Source organism: Notolepis coatsorum (genome assembly GCF_963971535.1).
Source record: "Notolepis coatsorum genome assembly, chromosome: 4".
Lineage (NCBI taxonomy): Eukaryota > Metazoa > Chordata > Actinopteri > Aulopiformes > Paralepididae > Notolepis > Notolepis coatsorum.
The window spans coordinates 31456766-31477396 of NC_140168.1; the positions used below are offsets into that span (position 1 = coordinate 31456766).

Below are 20631 nucleotides of genomic sequence, written 5' to 3' on the forward strand. Positions count from 1 at the left end.
ACACACACACACACACACACACACACACACACACACCCACTACCAAAATGAAAGTTTACCCAAATCAAAAACCCTGGGTAGACAAATCCGTCCGTGAAGCTCTGAGAGAGCGCACCAAAGCATACAATGACGGCCTAGTGGCAGGCAACATGAATGACCACAAGGTGGCGCGACACAACGTAAGGAGGACAGTGTCAGAGGCCAAACGGCGCTACAGGGATAAAATTGAACTCCAGTTTGAACAAGCTGACTCTAGAGCTATGTGGCAGGGGCTCAAAACGATGACAGACTACAAAGGCGCCTCCCTCAAACTGAACAGTGACATCTCCTTAGCAAACGACCTCAATACCTTCTATGCGAGGTTTGATGCTGGTAATAACAACACCAGCTCACAAGCCTCGGCAATGGGGGGGGGGGGGTCGGCTGCTGATGGAGGCGCAGTGTTCAGGGTAACAGAGCATGAGGTGAGGCGGACCTTTAAAAAAGTGAATATCAGGAAGGCAGCAGGTCCGGACGGCATCCCCGGCCGCGTCCTAAAAGTCTGTGCCGACCAACTGGCCCCAGTATTCACTGACATATTTAACCTGTCCTTAGAACAGGCTGTCATCCCCACCTGCCTGAAGAAGTCCACTATTATCCCTGTACCCAAAAAATCCAAGCCTGCTTGCCTCAACGACTACCGCCCTGTAGCTCTCACCTCCATAGCCATGAAGTGCTTTGAGAAGCTAGTAAAGGGCTACATCTGCTCCTCCCTCCCCATCAACATGGACCCCCTGCAATTTGCATACCGCCCCAACAGGTCCACGGAGGACGCCATATCCCATGTGCTGCACACAGCAGCATCACACCTGGACAAGAGGCAGGGGAACTATGTGAGAATGCTATTCATCGACTACAGCTCGGCATTCAATACCATAGTCCCCTCCATACTCATAGCCAAGCTCAGGGACCTGGGCTTGGGCTATGACCTCTGCCAGTGGGTCTTGGACTTCCTGACTGGCAGACCCCAGGTGGTGAGAGCAGGCAACTGCACCTCCTCATCCATCACCCTCAACATAGGGGCCCCCCAGGGCTGTGTTCTGAGTCCCCTCCTCTACTCCCTGTACACACACGACTGTGTGGCTCAGCGGAGTAGCAATACAATCGTCAAATTTGCTGACGACACAGTGGTGGTGGGCCTGATCTCTGCCAACGACGAGAGGGCCTACCTGGAAGAGGTCAAGGTCCTGGCGGGATGGTGCCAGGAAAACAGCCTCTCCCTGAACGTCAGCAAAACAAAGGAGATGATTGTGGACTTCAGGAGGTCGGGGGTCAAGGACTACAGCCCCCTCAGCATCGACGGGGCACCGGTTGAGAGAGTCAACAGCTTCAAGTACCTCGGAGCCTACATATCCGAGGACTTGACATGGACCACACACATTAACAGTGTGGTGAAGAAGGCACGACAATGCCTCTACTTCCTCAGGCGCCTAAGGAAGTTCCAAGTCAGCCAGAAGATCCTTAAGAACTTCTACTCATGTACAATAGAGAGCATCTTGACCGGCAACATCACCTCCTGGTTTGGGAATAGCACTGCAAAAGACCGAAGCAGACTACAAAGAGTGACACGTTCAGCTGAACGCACAATTGGAGGGGGGCTCCCCACCCTCCAGAACATTTACTACAAGCGTTGCAAGGGCAAGGCTAAGAGAATCATTAAAGACTCCAGTCACCCGAACAACTGCCTCTTTGAACTGCTGCGGTCAGGCAAGCGATACCGGAGTCTCAAGGCGAGCACAGAAAGACTCAGAAGTAGCTTCTATCCCCAGGCCATCAGGCTGCTAAACGAACAATGAATGAACACTACACAACAACAACCACCAAACGCACATAGCACACACATCCACACGCACACACTCACTTTAAACAAACACACTGTAGCACCCACTCCACACACTTTATAGCACACACCCACTTTAAACAAACACACTGTAGCACCCACTCCCCACACTTTATATTTATGGATGAAGGATTGCACTACAACTCGTACACCTTACTGTAAATTGTACCTAAAATTGTACCTCATCCCATTTCTGCTTTGCACTAGATAGTACTGTACATTAGTACACTGCATAGTATTGTGTATTGTATATTATATGGTAACTCAGAACATTGTACATATGTCTATACCGAACACTGTGACCTCATTTTCTTCTTCTAAATTCATGCTATATTATGTTATTATGTTATTTGATACTATCTTGTCTAGCACAGTCTCTGGAGCGTAACAGTAAGAAGCATTTTGTATGAAAGTATTCTGTACTTCTGTATGACAACTATTAAAGAACTTGAGAACTTGAGAACACACCCTTGATAGTCTTATTAGTTCACTCTCCAAAAAACTGCTCATCCAACAATAATCAATGGACCGTATTTAAATGGACTGCATTTATATAGTGCTTTTATCCAAAGCACGTCACAACTTATGCCTCACGTTCACTCAGACATTCACTCACCGATGGCGGAGGCAGCCATGCAAGGTGACAACCTGCTCAACGGGGTTAAGTTAAGGCAATTGGGGGTTAAGTGTCCGATTACCAGACGACCGCTCTACCTCCTGAGCCACCGTCACCCTTAATGTTAGAATCAGAACGAAAACTCAGAAATCACTTTATTCGCCAAGTACAAGAAACGTACAGGGATTTGTCTCAGTGACACTGGTAGGAAAAACAACGTAAGGGTTTTACAGTACATACTGACACACAAGATCAGTGCAATTGGCACATGAGTACAAAAACAATAGGATCTCACACGATGAAGTGTGAGATATACAACTGTAGACAATCACTCCGTATAGACCACCGCAACACTTCCGGTATTCTGAAATCATGGGCGAGAGAGAGCGGGGGGAGAAAATAAATGAATCGACTTGGGTTTGGTCTCTCCGTGTTCAGGAGACTCGGGCGTATAAAACTCTATTGGATCATGTCTCCAGCACCCCCACAGCCGGAGCTACAAACACTTAAAGGAACACGACAACATTTTGGGAAATTAGCTTAACCGCCACTGTCGTCTTCCATTCATTGTGCTAAGCTAGGCAAACGTGCAGCCAGATAGCTTTCTACTGAACGCACAGAGAGGAAACTGGTATCTATCTTCTTGTCTCTCTCCGGAGAAGACGGTAAGCCAATTTCCCAAAATGTTGGCGTGTTCCTTTAATGTCAAGGCTCTCATCCACATTCATACATTTCTCCCCCCGCTCTCTCGCTCCCATGAGCTCAATGTAACGCGGAAGTGCAGTGGTCTATATACATTCCTTGCTACGTGCGATAACGCTTGTCAATTAGTGTAGTGATGTTTGGCGTTTGCCTTCTGAATCGGCAGCTTCAGGAGCTGGAGGAGAAGTATTCTGAGTGCATCGAGATGCTCCATGAGGCCCAGGAGGAGCTGAAGAACCTGAGGAACAAAAGCTACCCCGGCGGGCTGCCCCGGCGCTTCCACCCCCTGGGACTCTACCCCATGGTGAGGGAGGGAGGCAGGCACGGAGTGTGTGCAAGTGAACGTATGTGAGGGACAGGGTATCTGCGGGGTATTGAAAAGTCTTAAAAAGTATTCGATTCATAATTCTCAACTTGAGGCCTTAAAAGGTATGACAAACTCTTAAATTTTCATTTGCACAGATATTACAGTCCTTAAAGCTTGAGCTTCTATGTGTTTTAATTTATTTGTTATCCTTACTTTTGTCTCGCCTTGTTGTCTTATTGTTGTGATCTTCTATGCCGTGTGATTTTCTATGCCTTTTCGTTGCTTATTTCTGTATGTACACTCGCCGTGACTGTAAATGAGGGAACCCTCAGTTGCCTATTGAGTTTAAATTAAGATTTGGATTAATTAAGTGGCTAGAGCTAGTATGGAACACGCAAGAATTTAAATTGACACCACCAGTTCACCGTCGCTATGTTTTATTTTTTGGCTAGTATGGTCGTGAAATGTTGCTCTAAGTGGGACTAAAAAGTTCTTAAAAATCAAATTCCTTGTATGTGAAAACTACTTGGCAATAAAGACCTTTCTGATTCTGATGACTGTGTGTGCACTGCAGGATTCTCTGGCAGCTGAGATAGAGGTGACCATGAGGAAGGAGCTGAGTCTGGAAGACCCTGACTGCGAGGAGCAGAAGTATGGACTCCAGTGACCTCATTACACTCGTCCCATTCACCTTAACAGTACAACACACTCTAATCTGCAGATATAAATAGTGTGTGTGTGTGTGTGTGTGTGTGTGTGTGTGTGTGTGTGTGTGTGTGTGTGTGTGTGTGTGTGTGTGTGTGTGTGTGTGTGTGTGTGTGTGTGTGTGTGTGTGTGTGTGTGTGTGTGTGTGTGTGTGTGTGTGTGTGTGTGTGTGTGTGTGTGTGTGTGTGTGTGTGTGTGTGTGTGTGTGTGTGTGTGTGTGTGTGTGTGTGTGTCTGCATACAGGGTCCACCGCAAGCGAGTGTTTGAGACCACACTACATGATCATGGCACCAGTCACACTACATGATCATGGCACCAGCCAACACTACATGATCATGGTACCAGTCACACTACATGATCATGGCACCAGCCAATAACCAACATGTGTGTGTGTGTGTCTGCATACAGGGTCCACCGCAAGCGAGTGTTTGAGACCGTGAAGAACATCAATCAGACGGCACGACAGCGCTCACCAATCCCGTCCAACGCCAACATCCCAGGCTCCAATCAGACTCTCTCGTCGTCCTGCACCTCCCCCCAGTCCAGCGGCATGGCCACGCCCCGATCCGGCCTGTACGACCTCGACAACCGTGCTCAGAGCATTCTGATGGAGACGGCGTCCAATCAGGACAGGTGAGTGAGTGGGAGAGGGCCCCGCAGCAGAGCTATGTTCGATGACGTCCACCCGGTAGGAATGTGTCACAAATGGAGATTACAGAGACTTCTTTACCCAGTGGAGGTTCACAATGCACATCATATGACACACGCGTCACTCACACATTATAAAGACACGCATATAAAATGGTAAATGGTGCATTTATATAGCGATTTTATCCAAAGCGCGTTACAATTTGTTTCTCACAATTGACCCATTCACTCAACCATGCAAGGTGCCAACCTGCTCATCGGGAGCAGTTAGGGGTTAAGTGTCTTGCTCAAGGACACTCCGACACGCTGCCCGGGAGGAGCGGGAATAGCACCGGGAACCTCCAGATTACCAGACGACTGCTCTACCTACCGAGCCACTGTCGTCCCTTGCATATCACGAGACGCGCATAATGAAGCAACCTAGCAGTACAAGTTCTTTTTTTTTTACTTGATATAAAGTAAATCAAGCCGGATGATTCAATTATGTAAGTGTGCAGCATCTTTATGTTTGTTGTCTGTGGGCGGGGCTTAATGTGATGACATGACCAGCGAATAAACAGTGGGTGTGTAGTGGGGAGTGACAAGGTCGCATATAGCCAATAAGCAGAGGGAATTTGGATTTAACTCTTGTCCGTCAATATGACAAATGAAAATATATGGGAAATACTTGGATATAATGGTTTAAATGGCAACTCAATAGGCTGGAAACGCTCTTGAGACGTGTGTGAAATAGAAACGGGAGCAGCGGGTCATGGAGACGCTCCCCGCAGAGCTGAGACGCGTGTCATCGGAGCCGGTGGAGTCGGTTTGCGTCGACTTGAGAGTGTTTCTGCTGCGAGTTACGTTCGAGGACTAAAACCTAGCTGTGGAGCCTTTTACAGGTCTGGGGCTCAGATGACACATGAAAAGGCATTTGTTCTCCTGCTTCATATATTCCACAAAATCCCTGCTGTGCCGTCCGGCTGCTACTCAAGTTTGACATAAAGTTAATCTTTTTTTATTATTATTATTATTTTCTTTTTTACCAGTGTATGCTGTCATTGTCTGCTGTGCTCCTATTGGACGCTGGCAGGGATAGAGCCATGGAACCAGCCACACTACATGATCATGACACCAGCCAACACTACATGATTATGGCACCAGTCACACTACATGATCATGGCACCAGCCAACACTACATGATCATGGTACCAGTCACACTACATGATCATGGTACCAGCCACACTACATGATCATGGTACCAGTCACACTACATGATCATGGCACCAGCCACACTACATGATCATGGTACCAGTCACACTACATGATCTTGACACCAGCCAACACTACATGATCATGGCACCAGTCACACTACATGATCATGGCACCAGTCACACTACATGATCATGGCACCAGCCACACTACATGATCATGGCACCAGTCACACTACATGATCATGGCACCAGTCACACTACATGATCATGACACCAGTCACACTACATGATCATGGTACCAGCCACACTACATGATCAAAGGCACCAGTCACACTACATGATCATGGCACCAGTCACACTACATGATCATGGTACCAGCCACACTACATGATCATGGCACCAGTCACACTACATGATCATGGCACCAGTCACACTACATGATCATGGCACCAGTCACACTACATGATCATGGCACCAGTCACACTACATGATCATGACACCAGTCACACTACATGATCATGGCACCAGTCACACTACATGATCATGGCACCAGTCACACTACATGATCATGGTACCAGCCAACACTACATGATCATGGCACCAGTCACACTACATGATCATGGTACCAGCCAACACTACATGATCATGGCACCAGTCACACTACATGATCATGACACCAGCCACACTACATGATCATGGTACCAGTCACACTACATGATCATGGCACCAGCCAACACTACATGATCATGGTACCAGCCACACTACATGATCATGGTACCAGTCACACTACATGATCATGACACCAGTCACACTACATGATCATGACACCAGTCACACTACATGATCATGACACCAGTCACACTACATGATCATGACACCAGTCACACTACATGATCATGACACCAGTCACACTACATGATCATGACACCAGTCACACTACATGATCATGGCACCAGTCACACTACATGATCATGACACCAGTCACACTACATGATCATGACACCAGTCACACTACATGATCATGACACCAGCCACACTACATGATCATGACACCAGTCACACTACATGATCATGACACCAGCCACACTACATGATCATGGTACCAGTCACACTACATGATCATGACACCAGCCACACTACATGATCATGGTACCAGCCACACTACATGATCAGATTTTTTTTTATTTCTACTGACAAAATTACATGTCTACTGACAAAATGACAGTTATACTGACACTATCTCACTGAATGACTCAAAACAGTCAACCGTAGTTCACGACAAATTAATTCACATGGAAACCGTGTCTGCCTAAAGACAAGCCAATTATTCATGGAATAACCCCGACGAGTGCAGACGAGCCGTTCTGACAAACGGTCCCATCTTCTGCTCCTTTCCGTTCTGCAAGCAGAGAGAAGAAGGCGGGCGGGGTGGAGGACCTCCGGCTGGCCCTGCGACGCCTGTCCCTGCGACGGCAGAACAACCTGAGCGAGCGGCGCTTCTTCGAGGAGGAGCGGACGCGCTGGAGAGGCCACGGAGGGCTGCAGGACGGCCTGGCGCTGGGACAAGACGGGGGGATGACCCCCTCCGACAGCATCATGTCCCTGGGGAGCATCCACCTGTTGGCCCCGAGGTCCTACCTCCCAGACAAGCTGCAGATCGTTAAGCCCCTGGAAGGTGAGGGGGAGGAGAGAGCGAGGGAAAGCGAGGCGGTGAGCATGTGGGAGGGGAGTGAGCGGGAGACTGAGGGGGAGAGCGAGCAGGAAGAGGATGAGGAGGAGAGAGAGAGGGGGGGATGGGGTTGGGTGAGGAAGAGCAGGGCGGGGAGAGAGAGGGAGAGGGGGAAGAGGTGGGCCCGCGGCGAGGCGGAGGAGAGGGAGACGAAGGGACAAAGGGAGAGAGAGGAGAGGCCTCGGCTCTGTCGCTTGTGCTGTTCCACTCCTTCTGGTCGCTGATGCACCACCACAAGTCAGGAGGTCTGATGTCTCCACGCTCCTACTGCAGAGACGCACAGCCTCGGGCCTGTGTGTAGACACACACACACACACACACACACACACACACACACACACACACACACACACACACACACACACACACACACAGACACAGACACAGACACAGACACAGACACAGACACAGACACACAAAGACACAAAGATGAAGGCCATTGAGGGTATAAGAAGTGTGCCTTCATTAGAGTAGAATGTAGGCTAGTGATCCAATGGCCATCACTGATGTAAGATGTTTTGTTTGTCTCTGCTTCCCTCTGCTGGCCATAAACAGTATCTACCATTGTAGACATTAGATATCCTCTTGTTACTACAATCTGTATTCAGCTATAGCATCACATTTTTTTATTTTTGTTTATTTTTCCTTCCTGTCATTCTATGTAATCTCTCTTACCAGTTTGACCAATAAAACACTTTTTTTCCTCATTTTAATATCTCCTTCATTTCCTTTCATTTTCACTTTGTGCTTCGGTTACCTTCTACTTCTCCTTCTTCATCTTCTTCTGCTTCTTCTTCTTCTTCTTCTTCTTCTTCTTCTTCTTCTTCTTCTTCTTCTTCTTCTTCTTCTTCTTCTTCTTCTTCTTCTTCTTCTTCTTCTTCTTCTTCTTCTTCTTCTTCTTCTTCTTCTTCTTCTTCTTCTTCTTCTTCTTCTTCATATTATCCTTCTTCATCTTCTCCTTCTCTGTCTTCTTCTTCTTCTTCTTCTTCTTCTTCTTCTTCTTCTTCTTCTTCTTCTTCTTCTTCTTCTTCTTCTTCTTCTTCTTCTTCTTCTTCTTCTTCTTCTTCTTCTTCTTCTTCTCCTTCATTGTTTTAGTTTTATTTATCTTCTTCCAGTAGCTTTTTGTCTCTTCAGTTGTCTCCATGTCTCTCCACCACGGTAAGGTCTCACCATCTCATCTCCTTTCACCTCACTTCCTCCTGCGTTTATTAATTTAATAGTGTTTCTACGAGGGATGAAGCTACACTGCATTCTGACTGTCTCTACAAATTCTGATTCCTAGACTCTGTGCCATTCGTTGTCTGATGTGTTGTTTCCACTAGCTTCTGATATAATATAATAATATTATTGTCTCCACTAGCTTCTGATATAATATAATAATATTATTTCTCCACTAGCTTCTGATATAATATAATAATATTATTGTCTCCACTAGCTTCTGATATAATATAATAATAGTATTGTCTCCACTAGGTTCTGATATAATATAATAATAGTATTGTCTCCACTAGGTTCTGATATAATATAATAATAGTATTGTCTCCACTAGGTTCTGATATAATATAATAATAGTATTGTCTCCACTAGGTTCTGATATAATATAATAATATTATTGTCTCCACTAGCTTCTGATATAATATAATAATAGTATTGTCTCCACTATGTTCTGATATAATATAATAATAGTATTGTCTCCACTAGGTTCTGATATAATATAATAATATTATTGTCTCCACTAGCTTCTGATATAATATAATAATATTATTGTCTCCACTAGTTTTTGATATAATATAATAATATTATTTCTCCACTAGCTTCTGATATAATATAATAATATTATTGTCTCCACTAGTTTTTGATATAATATAATAATATTATTTCTCCACTAGCTTCTGATATAATATAATAATAGTATTGTCTCCACTAGGTTCTGATATAATATAATAATATTATTGTCTCCACTAGGTTCTGATATAATATAATAATATTGCACTAGGTTCTGATATAATATAATAGTATTGTCTCCACTAGGTTCTGATATAATATAATAATGTTATCTCTCCACTAGGTTCTGATATAATATAATAATGTTATCTCTCCACTAGGTTCTGATATAATATAATAATATTGTCTCCACTAGGTTCTGATATAATATAATAATATTGTCTCCACTAGGTTCTGATATAATATAATAGTATTGTCTCCACTAGGTTCTGATATAATATAATAATGTTATCTCTCCACTAGGCTCTGCCACTCTGCACCACTGGCAGCAGCTGGCCCAGCCTCATCTTGGTGTGATACTAGACGCCAGGCCAGGAGTCGTTCCCAAGGGCTACAGACCACTGGAGCTGGAGCTGGAACAGGTGTGTTTGTGTATGCATGTGTACATACGTGTGTGTGTGTGTGTGTGTGTGTGTGTGTGTGTGTGTGTGTGTGTGTGTGTGTGTGTGTGTGTGTGTGTGTGTGTGTGTGTGTGTGTGTGTGTGTGTGTCTATGTGTCTCTGCATGTGTCCTTTTTATGTATGTATGAGTGTAAACTGATCGAGCTGTAATGATGATGTGATTTATTTAAAAATGTATATGAATTAATTCATATTCAGGCAGCTTGCTCATATCTGCTGCTCCATGCTGCATTCATTCATTCATTCATCTGCTGCTCCATGCTGCGTTTGTAATTGAGAAGTAGCTCTCTCTCTCTCTCTCTCTCTCTCTCTCTCTCTCTCTCTCTCTCTCTCCCTCTCCCTCTCCCTCTCTCTCTCTCTCTCTCTCTCTCTCTCTCTCTCTCTCTCTCTCTCTCTCTCTCTCTCTCTCTCTCTCTCTCTCTCTCTCTCTCTCTCTCTCTCTCTGTGTTTTTTTTACATGTCATTGTAAACATGTCCTCTCCTACTGTGTTTGCAGGTGCCAGTGTAAACATGTCCTCTCCTACTGTGTTTGCAGGTGCCAGTGTAAACATGTCCTCTCCTACTGTGTTTTCCCAGGTGCCAGTGTAAACATGTCCTCTCCTACTGTGTTTGCAGGTGTCAGTGTAAACATGTCCTCTCCTACTGTGTTTGCAGGTGCCAGTGTAAACATGTCCTCTCCTACTGTGTTTGCAGGTGCCAGTGTAAACATGTCCTCTCCTACTGTGTTTGCAGGTGCCAGTGTAAACATGTCCTCTCCTACTGTGTTTTCCCAGGTGCCAGTGTAAACATGTCCTCTCCTACTGTGTTTGCAGGTGTCAGTGTAAACATGTCCTCTCCTACTGTGTTTGCAGGTGCCAGTGTAAACATGTCCTCTCCTACTGTGTTTTCCCAGGTGCCAGTGTAAACATGTCCTCTCCTACTGTGTTTGCAGGTGTCAGTGTAAACATGTCCTCTCCTACTGTGTTTGCAGGTGTCAGTGTAAACATGTCCTCTCCTACTGTGTTTGCAGGTGTCAGTGTAAACATGTCCTCTCCTACTGTGTTTGCAGGTGTCAGTGTAAACATGTCCTCTCCTACTGTGTTTGCAGGTGTCAGTGTAAACATGTCCTCTCCTACTGTGTTTGCAGGTGTCAGTGTAAACATGTCCTCTCCTACTGTGTTTGCAGGTGTCAGTGTAAACATGTCCTCTCCTACTGTGTTTGCAGGTGTCAGTGTAAACATGTCCTCTCCTACTGTGTTTGCAGGTGTCAGTGTAAACATGTCCTCTCCTACTGTGTTTGCAGGTGTATCCCTGGGGTGGCTTTGAGGAGGATGAACCGGGGGACCAGTACTTCCAGAACCTGCCCACCTCCTCCGCTGCCGCCTCCCCAGCCGTGACCTCTAACCTCACCTCCACCACAGGCACCCCCAACCTTGGCCAGCCCCAGCCCGGTGCTGCCCCGCCCTCTCCCCTGTCCCCGTCCCCGTCTCCATCCCCCTCCCCCTCCCCCTCCCCGCACCTCAGCAACACAGACCCTGCGGGTTAGTGAATGTGTCTACAGTGTCCACACAGTATCCACACAGTATCCACACAATATCCACAAATTATCCACACACTATCCACACACTATCCACACACTATCCACACACTATCCACACACTACTATCCATATTGTGCTCATTTTATCTTTTGTCTTTTTTCTGTTGTGAAGCACTTTGAGCTGCAATTTCTGTATGAAAAGTGCTATACCTACATATAAAAGAAAAGTGCCTACATAGATATGTTCCAAACCGCCCCCTCAGGTCCTCTAGTGCGGACCTGCTCGAGGTGTCTACAATGATATATAAAAAATACGACGAAGCAGCTTTTTGTTTCTATGGGCCGACGGCTTGGAATAATCTCCCACTACATATAAAACAGGCAGCCTCTGTGGATAGCTTTAAAGCACAGCTCAAGACCTATTTCTATACTCTCGCTTTTAGCTGATTTTAAAGTCACTGTTGTCATTTATGCTTTTTAGCTATTTTCTTAATCATGTTTTGCTATTTCTTTTGTGGTTTTAAACTCCTGATTTTTTTTTCTTTACTTTTTTTTGCTTTATTGTCAAATTTTGTGTTTAGATTTGTTTGCTCTGTTAAGCACTTTGAGCTGCATTCTATGTATGAAAGGTGCTATATAAATAAAGATTATTATTATTATTATCCACATACTATCCACACACTATCCACATACATTTACATTTAGTAATTTAGCTGACACTTTTATCCAAAGCGACTTACAAGTTCTGTACGACAAGTCATCAGGAAGGGCACAACTCTATCAGCTGAGTAACAATGTTCATCAAAGTGTTGAGTGCTACAGTGTAGGTTAGTTTATTAGGAAAAGTGCATGACAGTAAGGGTTAGGGTTAGATTTATTTTATTTTATTTATTATATTTTCACATACTATCCACACACTACTATATCCACACACTATCCACATACAATCCACATACTATCCAGTATCCACACACTATCCACACACTATCCACATACTATCCACACGCTATCCACACACTATCCACATATCATCCACATACTATCCACACACTATCCACATACTATCCACACGCTATCCACACACTATCCACATATCATCCACATACTATCCACACACTATCCACATACTATCCACACACCATCCACACACTATGTGAGGAAAAGGGGTTCTTGTGGAGCCAAATAGCGAACACAGGAGGAGAGAGAATGGAGCGGTTTAGGGTGTTTTAATAGTTCCCCCCAAACAGACAAGTAACAACTGTAAGAATGTTCAACAGTCGGGGATGAATGTTCTTGGGGGGGTAGCACAGGGGTACTCCTTGGGCAGTACGAGATGGTCCTTGAGTAGGTGCACTCCTCGTGCAGTATGAGAGGATGGGAGACACTGGTTGTGTCGGGGTTGATAGCAGGAACTCCGTAGTCAAGCACCAGGGGGTCCAGACGGGCACGCTGGAACGGAGGTCCTGGTTGACACTGGAACGGATGTCCTTGGGCACAAGAGCGGGTAGCAGAGCTTCAGGTCGAGACGTCGTACCTGGGAAGGCAGTTTAACACTGCGACACAGGATGACTGGATCTGCCAGGTGATATAGAGCCTGCCTGATGAGGTGATCCCTTGCAGCTGCGCTGATTGCTCCTCATCTGGCAGGCTTGAGTCCTGATCGTGACACACTATCCACATACAATCTACATACTATCCAGTATCCACACACTATCCACATACTATCCAGTCCACACACTATCCACACACTATCCACATACTATCCACACGCTATCCACACACTATCCACATATCATCCACATACTATCCACACACTATCCACATACTATCCACACACTATCCACACACTATCCACATACTATCCACACGCTATCCACACACTATCCACATACTATCCACACACACTATCCACACACAATCCACACACTATCTACACACTTTGATAGGCTGCTGTCATCAACGCTTCTCGTGAAATCTATTCGGAACATTTTTCTTTTTTATTCGGAACAATTTTCTTTTTTTTCTTTCATGGACTATGAAGAGCTTTTTAGTCTAGAATCTATTGTGTGTCTCTGTCTGTCTGTCTGTCTGTCTGTCTGCCTGTCTGTCTGTCTGTCTGTCTGTCTGTCTACCTCTCTGTCTGTCTGTCTGTCTGTCTACCTCTCTGTCTGTCTGTCTGTCTGTCTGTATCTACCCGTCTGTCTGTCTCTGTCTGTCTACCTCTCTGTCTGTCTACCTCTCTGTCTGTCTGTCTGTCTGACTACTCTGTCTGTCTACTCTCTGTCTGACTACTCTGTCTGTCTACCTCTCTGTCTGTCTGTTGTTGTTTCTAGCTGCTTACTATCCAGGTAAATGCATGGCCCATACCAGCTCCACCTACACCTTCACCACCTGCAGGATCCTCCACCCAACAGATGAGCTGACCCGCGTCACACCCAGGTAGGTCACAGACCCACATCACACCCAGGTAGGTCACAGACCCACATCACACCCAGGTAGGTCACAGACCCACATCACACCCAGGTAGGTCACAGACCCGCCGTTCTGTCCCTGCTGCTGTTTCCCTATTTTTTATGAAAGTCACATGTTCACTGGGCCCCATTCACAAACATTTTCTGAACGTTTCCTCATATTTATATGAGGTCAGCTCTAAATGAAGGGAAAAGGAGCTTGAATGATGCCAAAGGAATAAACTAAGTAAAACAAAACACAACTAACTCAGTAAGGAATATCTTGTCTACCTATACATAAACACAAAGGTTAAACATTGACAGTGTTGTGAAGAAGGCACGACAACGCCTCTACTTCCTCAGGCGCCTAAGGAAGTTCCAAGAGTCAGAAGATCCTTAGGAACTTCTACTCATGTACAATAGAGAGCATCCTGACCGGCAACATCACCTCCTGGTTTGGGAATAGCACTGCAAAAGACCGTAGCAGACTACAAAGAGTGACACGTTCAGCCGAACGCACAATTAGAGGGGGGCTTCCCACCCTCCAGAACATTTACAACAAGCAGTGCAAGGGGAAGGCTAAGAGAATTATTAAGGACTCGAGCCACCCGAACAACTGCCTCTTTGAACTGCTGCCGTCAGGCAAGCGATACCGGAGTCTTATGGCGAGCACAGAAAGACTCAGAAGGAGCTTCTATCCCCAGGCCATCAGGCTGCTAAACGAACAATAATCGCTAAACGAACAATAATCACTATGCAACAACCATCAAATGCACACAGCACACACACCCACACGCACACACTCACTCAAACAAACAACACACTGCAGCACCCACTCTCCACACTTTAGATCACACAAACACACTTACACTTTATATTTATTGATAAAGGATTTGCACTACAACTCGTACACCTACTGTGAATTGTACCTAAACTGCACCTCGTCCATTTATGCCTTGCACTATATAGTATTGTATATTAGTACACTGCACAGTATTGTATATTGTATGGTAACTACGTCTACGAACATTGTACATATGTCTAAACTGAACACTGTGACCTCTTTTTTACTTCTAATTTTTACTATTTTTACTATGTTTTTATTTCATACTTATCTTGTCATGCACAGTCTCTGGAGCGCAACAGTAAGAAGCATTTTGTACAAAAGTATTCTGTACTTCTGTATGACAACTATTAAAGAAACTTGAACTTAAACTTGAACTAAATAAAACCTACTGCTCATTACCTAACCAAACATATGTCCAAAACATACAATGAGTGGCATCACCCCTTACCTAGTGTGTCTACACAATAATACCACTACGTGTAGCACCAAATTTGTTGGGCCCCTTACCTGCTCCAATTCCCAACACACACACACACACACACACACACACACACACACACACACACACACACACACACACACACACACACACACACACACACACACACACACACACACACACACACACACACACACACACACACACACACACACACACACACACACACACACACACACACACACACACGCACACACACACACACACACACAAGTACATACAACAGCCACATGCTGGAACGTAACAGCATTTCTACTAGTTTTAGAACAATACAGGTGATGAGTTTTGCCTGGGAACTCTCATTCTCACTTAAATCGAATAAAATAACATTTATTTGTAAAGCCTGCAATCACAAGTTAATGTCCTCATGGGCTGGACAAGTCTTCTTTAAACAAGTCGGGAAGAAACATCACAATAATTCAAGAACAAAAAACCCATCATGAACCCATCCAAAACAACACTCCCAGACATACCCCAGCGAAGGTAAGGAAAAACTCACTAAAAACCTAGCAATAGGAAAGAAGCATCACAGGCAATGTGGAGGAGAGAAACCTTAGAAGGGCCGTTATAGGGGGGACCATTTGAAGTATGGGGGCAACGTAGAGAGGATCACATCATCCTGGCCATCACCACGGGGCATCCACCACCTTGGTCATCACCAGGAGACATCCACTCACAGAGAGACAGGGAGACGGGGACAGGCGTTAGACAGTTTGCGTGTTTGTGGTGGGCGGACATACTGTAGCAATAGATACATGTAGTAAGCATATAATGTGAATAGAATAGATACATGTAGTAAGCATATAATGTGAACAGAATAGATACATGTAGTAAGCATATATGTGAATAGAATAGAAGTACTTAACCCAGCAATGAACTAGAACAGGCATGGTTTAGACGTATGTCGGGCAGAAGACGGTATGAAGCTGATTGTATACATAAAGGATTGTTTTTAGTAATACTGTGCATGAGCATTACATAGAGGTTCCAGTAGTGGGAAGCTTGATTTGCCAGGTCCAAAAACCAACGCTTTAAGGAGATCTTTTATTTTTAGAGCATTAACTCTTTGGAATAACCTGCCTCAAAACCTCTGCTGCATTTACAGTAGATTCACTTTAAAAAATAATCTTAAATTGTATTTAACACTGTAAAGTATTTTGTTTAGTTTTTTTGTTTTCTGTTTCTGTGTTTGCATGTTATTTTAGCCATCTTAATTATGCATTGTGTGTTGAGTACTGACTTTTAATAATTTAGTTTTTGCAATAATAATAATTTTTGTGTGGACCCCAGGAAGACTAGCTGGTTGCTATGGCACCAGAGAATGGGGATCCGTAATAAAATCAAATAAAATCACTCACTCACCGGTGCTCATAACTCACTTCAAATGCACTCATTTTACAAACTGAAAACTAACCATTCGGCAAACCGAACAACTTACATATTACATAACCTACATACACGGAAGTATCTATCTTAACAGTGTATTAGCAACAACATGACACAAACCGAAATGCAACTGAAATATGTGATGTGTCTCTGTGCACATTTTGTGTGAGACAAGCGCCACCTCACGTAGCTAATGTCAAATGTTCAGTTCATCTGATCTCTACCAGAATCATCTGCATTCCCAATAAAAACCCAAGCGAATCATAAAGTACCATTTGATCAAGTTGGGAACCAGAGTAGCAACATTGAATAAATCATCATCTTGACCAAACAGGTCAATGCAATGCAATACAACAAAATTCTGTTGGTAATTTAAAGGAGCTGTAAGTGTTAAATAAGATCCATGCCAGGACAAAGTTCCTGGAAAGGGACACCATGAGAACGTTAGCCTCAGCGTGGCTCCAATGCCACTTCGATTACACCTGCCTAACCTGGTACAGTGGCATTACCGAATCAACTAAAGAGAAGCTTGTGAAAGCCCAGAACAAACTGAGTAGTCTTACATCTTAGTTATAGAACTCGTAACTGCCCATACCACCATTAAAAAAAAAAGCTAAACTGGCTCCCTGTCAAAAATAGAGTTCAACAGCTCACACTGATTCTGATGTACAACATTCTGGCAGGACAGTGTCCAAATGATTGCAACGGGTACTTTCAGCAGGTCAGGGAGGGATGCCCATAACATGAACACCAGGGCCAGTGTGGCAGATCTGAACGTTCCTAACTACAAACAAAGGTACACTTAGCCAGAAGTACATTTCTTTACACAGGGAGTGAAGAATGGAACAACATTCTGAATGCCATCAAAACGGCTCAGTAACTGACTTAGCTTTAAAGTCCAGCTAAAAAAAGTGTATGAGGGGCAGGTTATAGGATAACATCAATGAATCAACAATTGTATACAAGTTTCCCACTACAGTGCTGCTTACTGCCGTGACCTAAGGACCGCAATGTAAATAAGTTAGACTTTTTTTGCGTAATCCTGATGAATTTGTATGTGTATACTTAATTTGTCGAATCAAATCAAATCAAATGTTTGTAAATATATAACAATGTGTTTTCTTGTGTCTACTTACTTACTCTCTCTCTCTCTCACTGCCTCTCTCTCTCTCTCTCTCTCTCTCTCTCTCTCTCTCTCTCTCTCTCTCTCTCTCTCTCTCTCTCTCTCTCTCTCTCTCTCTCTAGTCTTAACCCAGGCCTTTCCACGTCTTCCTGCGTGATGACCAGTGCCCTGCTGGCGACTCCCGTGGCTACACCCTGTGCACTCCGACGCAGCATCAGACCCTCTGAATCCTCCACCAATCTCAGGCGAGTGACGGGTTATTCAACGCTATTGCCATAAAATACGACGTATATTTTATTTCTTTACCTTTCTGTCAACGTCTAGAAAATACTGCGTCGCAATCCGGTAAAAATTGACATCGTACAAAAGTAACTGTACTTACAGTAGATTTCATTCACGGTCTTTGCTGCCCTGTAACGAGCGCCTGGTGATACTAAATCCAGATTTAACTCTGCCATTGGAAAGAGGAAATTTGCCCCGATCCATAGATGTATGACTTGGCCATAATAAGTCTGTTTTTTCTTCTTGCAGAGATGCCACACGAACCACCAGCACCTCCCTGGGGTTAGTGCGCCTCCTGCAGGAGAGAGGGATCTCAGCAGCCATGTACCATCAGAGCCAGTGCATGGAGTATGGCCAGGGTGGCGGAGGGGTCCTACTCAGCACCTCTGTCACCCCCCAAAGAGCTCCCCACCCCGACCCCATGCGCCCCTCCACACCCCCCAACTCCCCCACGGGCCAGGGAGGTTCAGCTCTGCCCCCGGGCGGGGGCGCGGACACCCTCGCGGGCTTCGACTTCAAGAGCCCCTCCTATGACAACTTCTTGGCCTCCAAGCCGGCGCGCTCCTTCCTGAAGGAGGTCACGGGGGGGATGAGGGGCAGGCAGACGTCGAGAGCGGACTGCGAGAGCCAGACCGACGTCAGCGTCACCGTCCACAACCTCAACCTGGTGGACAAGGTGAGGCGTCTCGGCGTGGCGGGGGGGCCGGGGGGGGGCGCGGGCGGCGAGTCCCGGCCCCATGCTGGCGCCTCTGGGCGGGCTGCGGAGGTCGGGCTCCCCCTTCGGCCCCGACGTGATGAGGAGGAATAGGAGTTATCCGGCCATGGTGGGGGCCAGCATGGCCATGAAGGGCCCCGGGCCCCAGGAGGAGCCGGAGCTGCTGCTGTCTGCCCCCAGTCTGGCCAAGCAGAGCAGCCTGAAGTAGGGACACGTTCAGGGGGTCGACCGGCTCCGGCTGTTGACCGGTCACCTGGAGCTTACGCACTGACGTTTTAAACAGGCCTCACTGTAGCAGCTGAACAGCACTAGCACTACTACTGAACCCCCCCCCCCCCACACACACACACACACACACAGCCATAGTGACACTGTCCCCTCTCTATCTGGGCGTGCCTCTGGTAATGCTGCTCGGTTACCCCTGCCGTTGTGTTTGGAACAAGGGAACAGCATCTCCAGTAAGGACGTCGAGATGCTACAATGGTAAAGATGATCCAAAGGTTACACTCGTCGAAGCTGCTAGCATCATTCTAACCCCTCCGCTCCTGATCCTACCAGCTAAACACACACACACACACACACACGCACACACACACACACACACACACACACACACACACACACACACACACACACACACACACACACACACACACACACACACACACACACACACACACACACACACACACACACACCATCGAATTTGCCATCTCACTAGCTGACTTTGTAGTTGCAGTAGCACTCTAACATGCCTTTATTCTTTATTAATAGTGCATTATCAAATGTTATAACATTTCCACCAAGCTATCAACCTGTACCCCCCCCCCCCCCCCCCCCCCCCCGCCCCTTCGGAACAGTAAGTCATTTTCAGGAAATCATTGGAGTGATTTTCTGTCAGTATTAAAGATGCATCCGTTTAGTTTCCTAATTGGCCATTAGACTGAGAGAAGTGGTTGGCTCTTCCGTCGGACTAGATAAATCAATACCCGTAGCCACAGCTTAAAGAAAGGAGGGATGGACGTCGGAGAGAAAGAGAGAGAGAGGGGATTGAGTGAAGCTATAGTGGCTATAGGCTCATCAGAAGATGTGGTCGAAAGTTTTCTGCGCCCCACCCCCCCCTCCTGTCGTTTCCCCACCCTCCTGTCGTTTTCCCCCCTTCCTGTCGCTTTCCCTTTGGACGAAACAAAGCAATATAGTGCCTCGACAACCTTGTGTCTTTCACCGTGTTCATGATGTTAATGTTCCTACGCGTCGGGCGTACATCTGTGTGATACGAAGGGCATCCGTCTCAATTCACTGGAGGTGTTGAAGCCGCTGTTACACTCGCAATGTAATCATGTGTTTTATTTATTAAAAGATCTTATACTGTATTTAAAATTATTTTTCAAAAGGTTATTATTATTGTGTGTTACTTAACACACTCTCACTGTGTATATATATATAAAGTACTGTTAATTTCCGTTAGGACGTCACATCAGTGATGACAACACACTGTGGGTTAGAAACCAAATTCACTTCAGACAGATTATGCGTAGTAGAGGATGTTCCGTACTAACCACACATTGTTGTAATTATTGAGTTGAGCATGCAATCAAGAGTATCTGAGGCTGTTCTTCTTTCCCGA

At 45.5% G+C, this 20631-nt stretch overlaps 1 protein-coding gene across 1 annotated transcript in view; it reads left to right on the plus strand.

Moving 5' to 3' along the window:
* trak1b (trafficking protein, kinesin binding 1b) overlaps positions 1–19702 on the plus strand; it is a 42715-nt gene extending 23013 nt beyond the window's left edge. Inside the window, 10 exon segments of the mRNA XM_084313482.1 lie at positions 3364–3501; positions 4079–4155; positions 4618–4842; positions 7460–7725; positions 10027–10145; positions 11467–11704; positions 14036–14141; positions 18130–18252; positions 18539–18994; positions 18996–19702. Coding sequence (XP_084169608.1) covers positions 3364–3501; positions 4079–4155; positions 4618–4842; positions 7460–7725; positions 10027–10145; positions 11467–11704; positions 14036–14141; positions 18130–18252; positions 18539–18994; positions 18996–19212 — 1965 coding nt within the window. The 3' untranslated portion in view covers positions 19213–19702.
* The last annotated feature ends 929 nt before the right edge of the window (positions 19703–20631 follow it).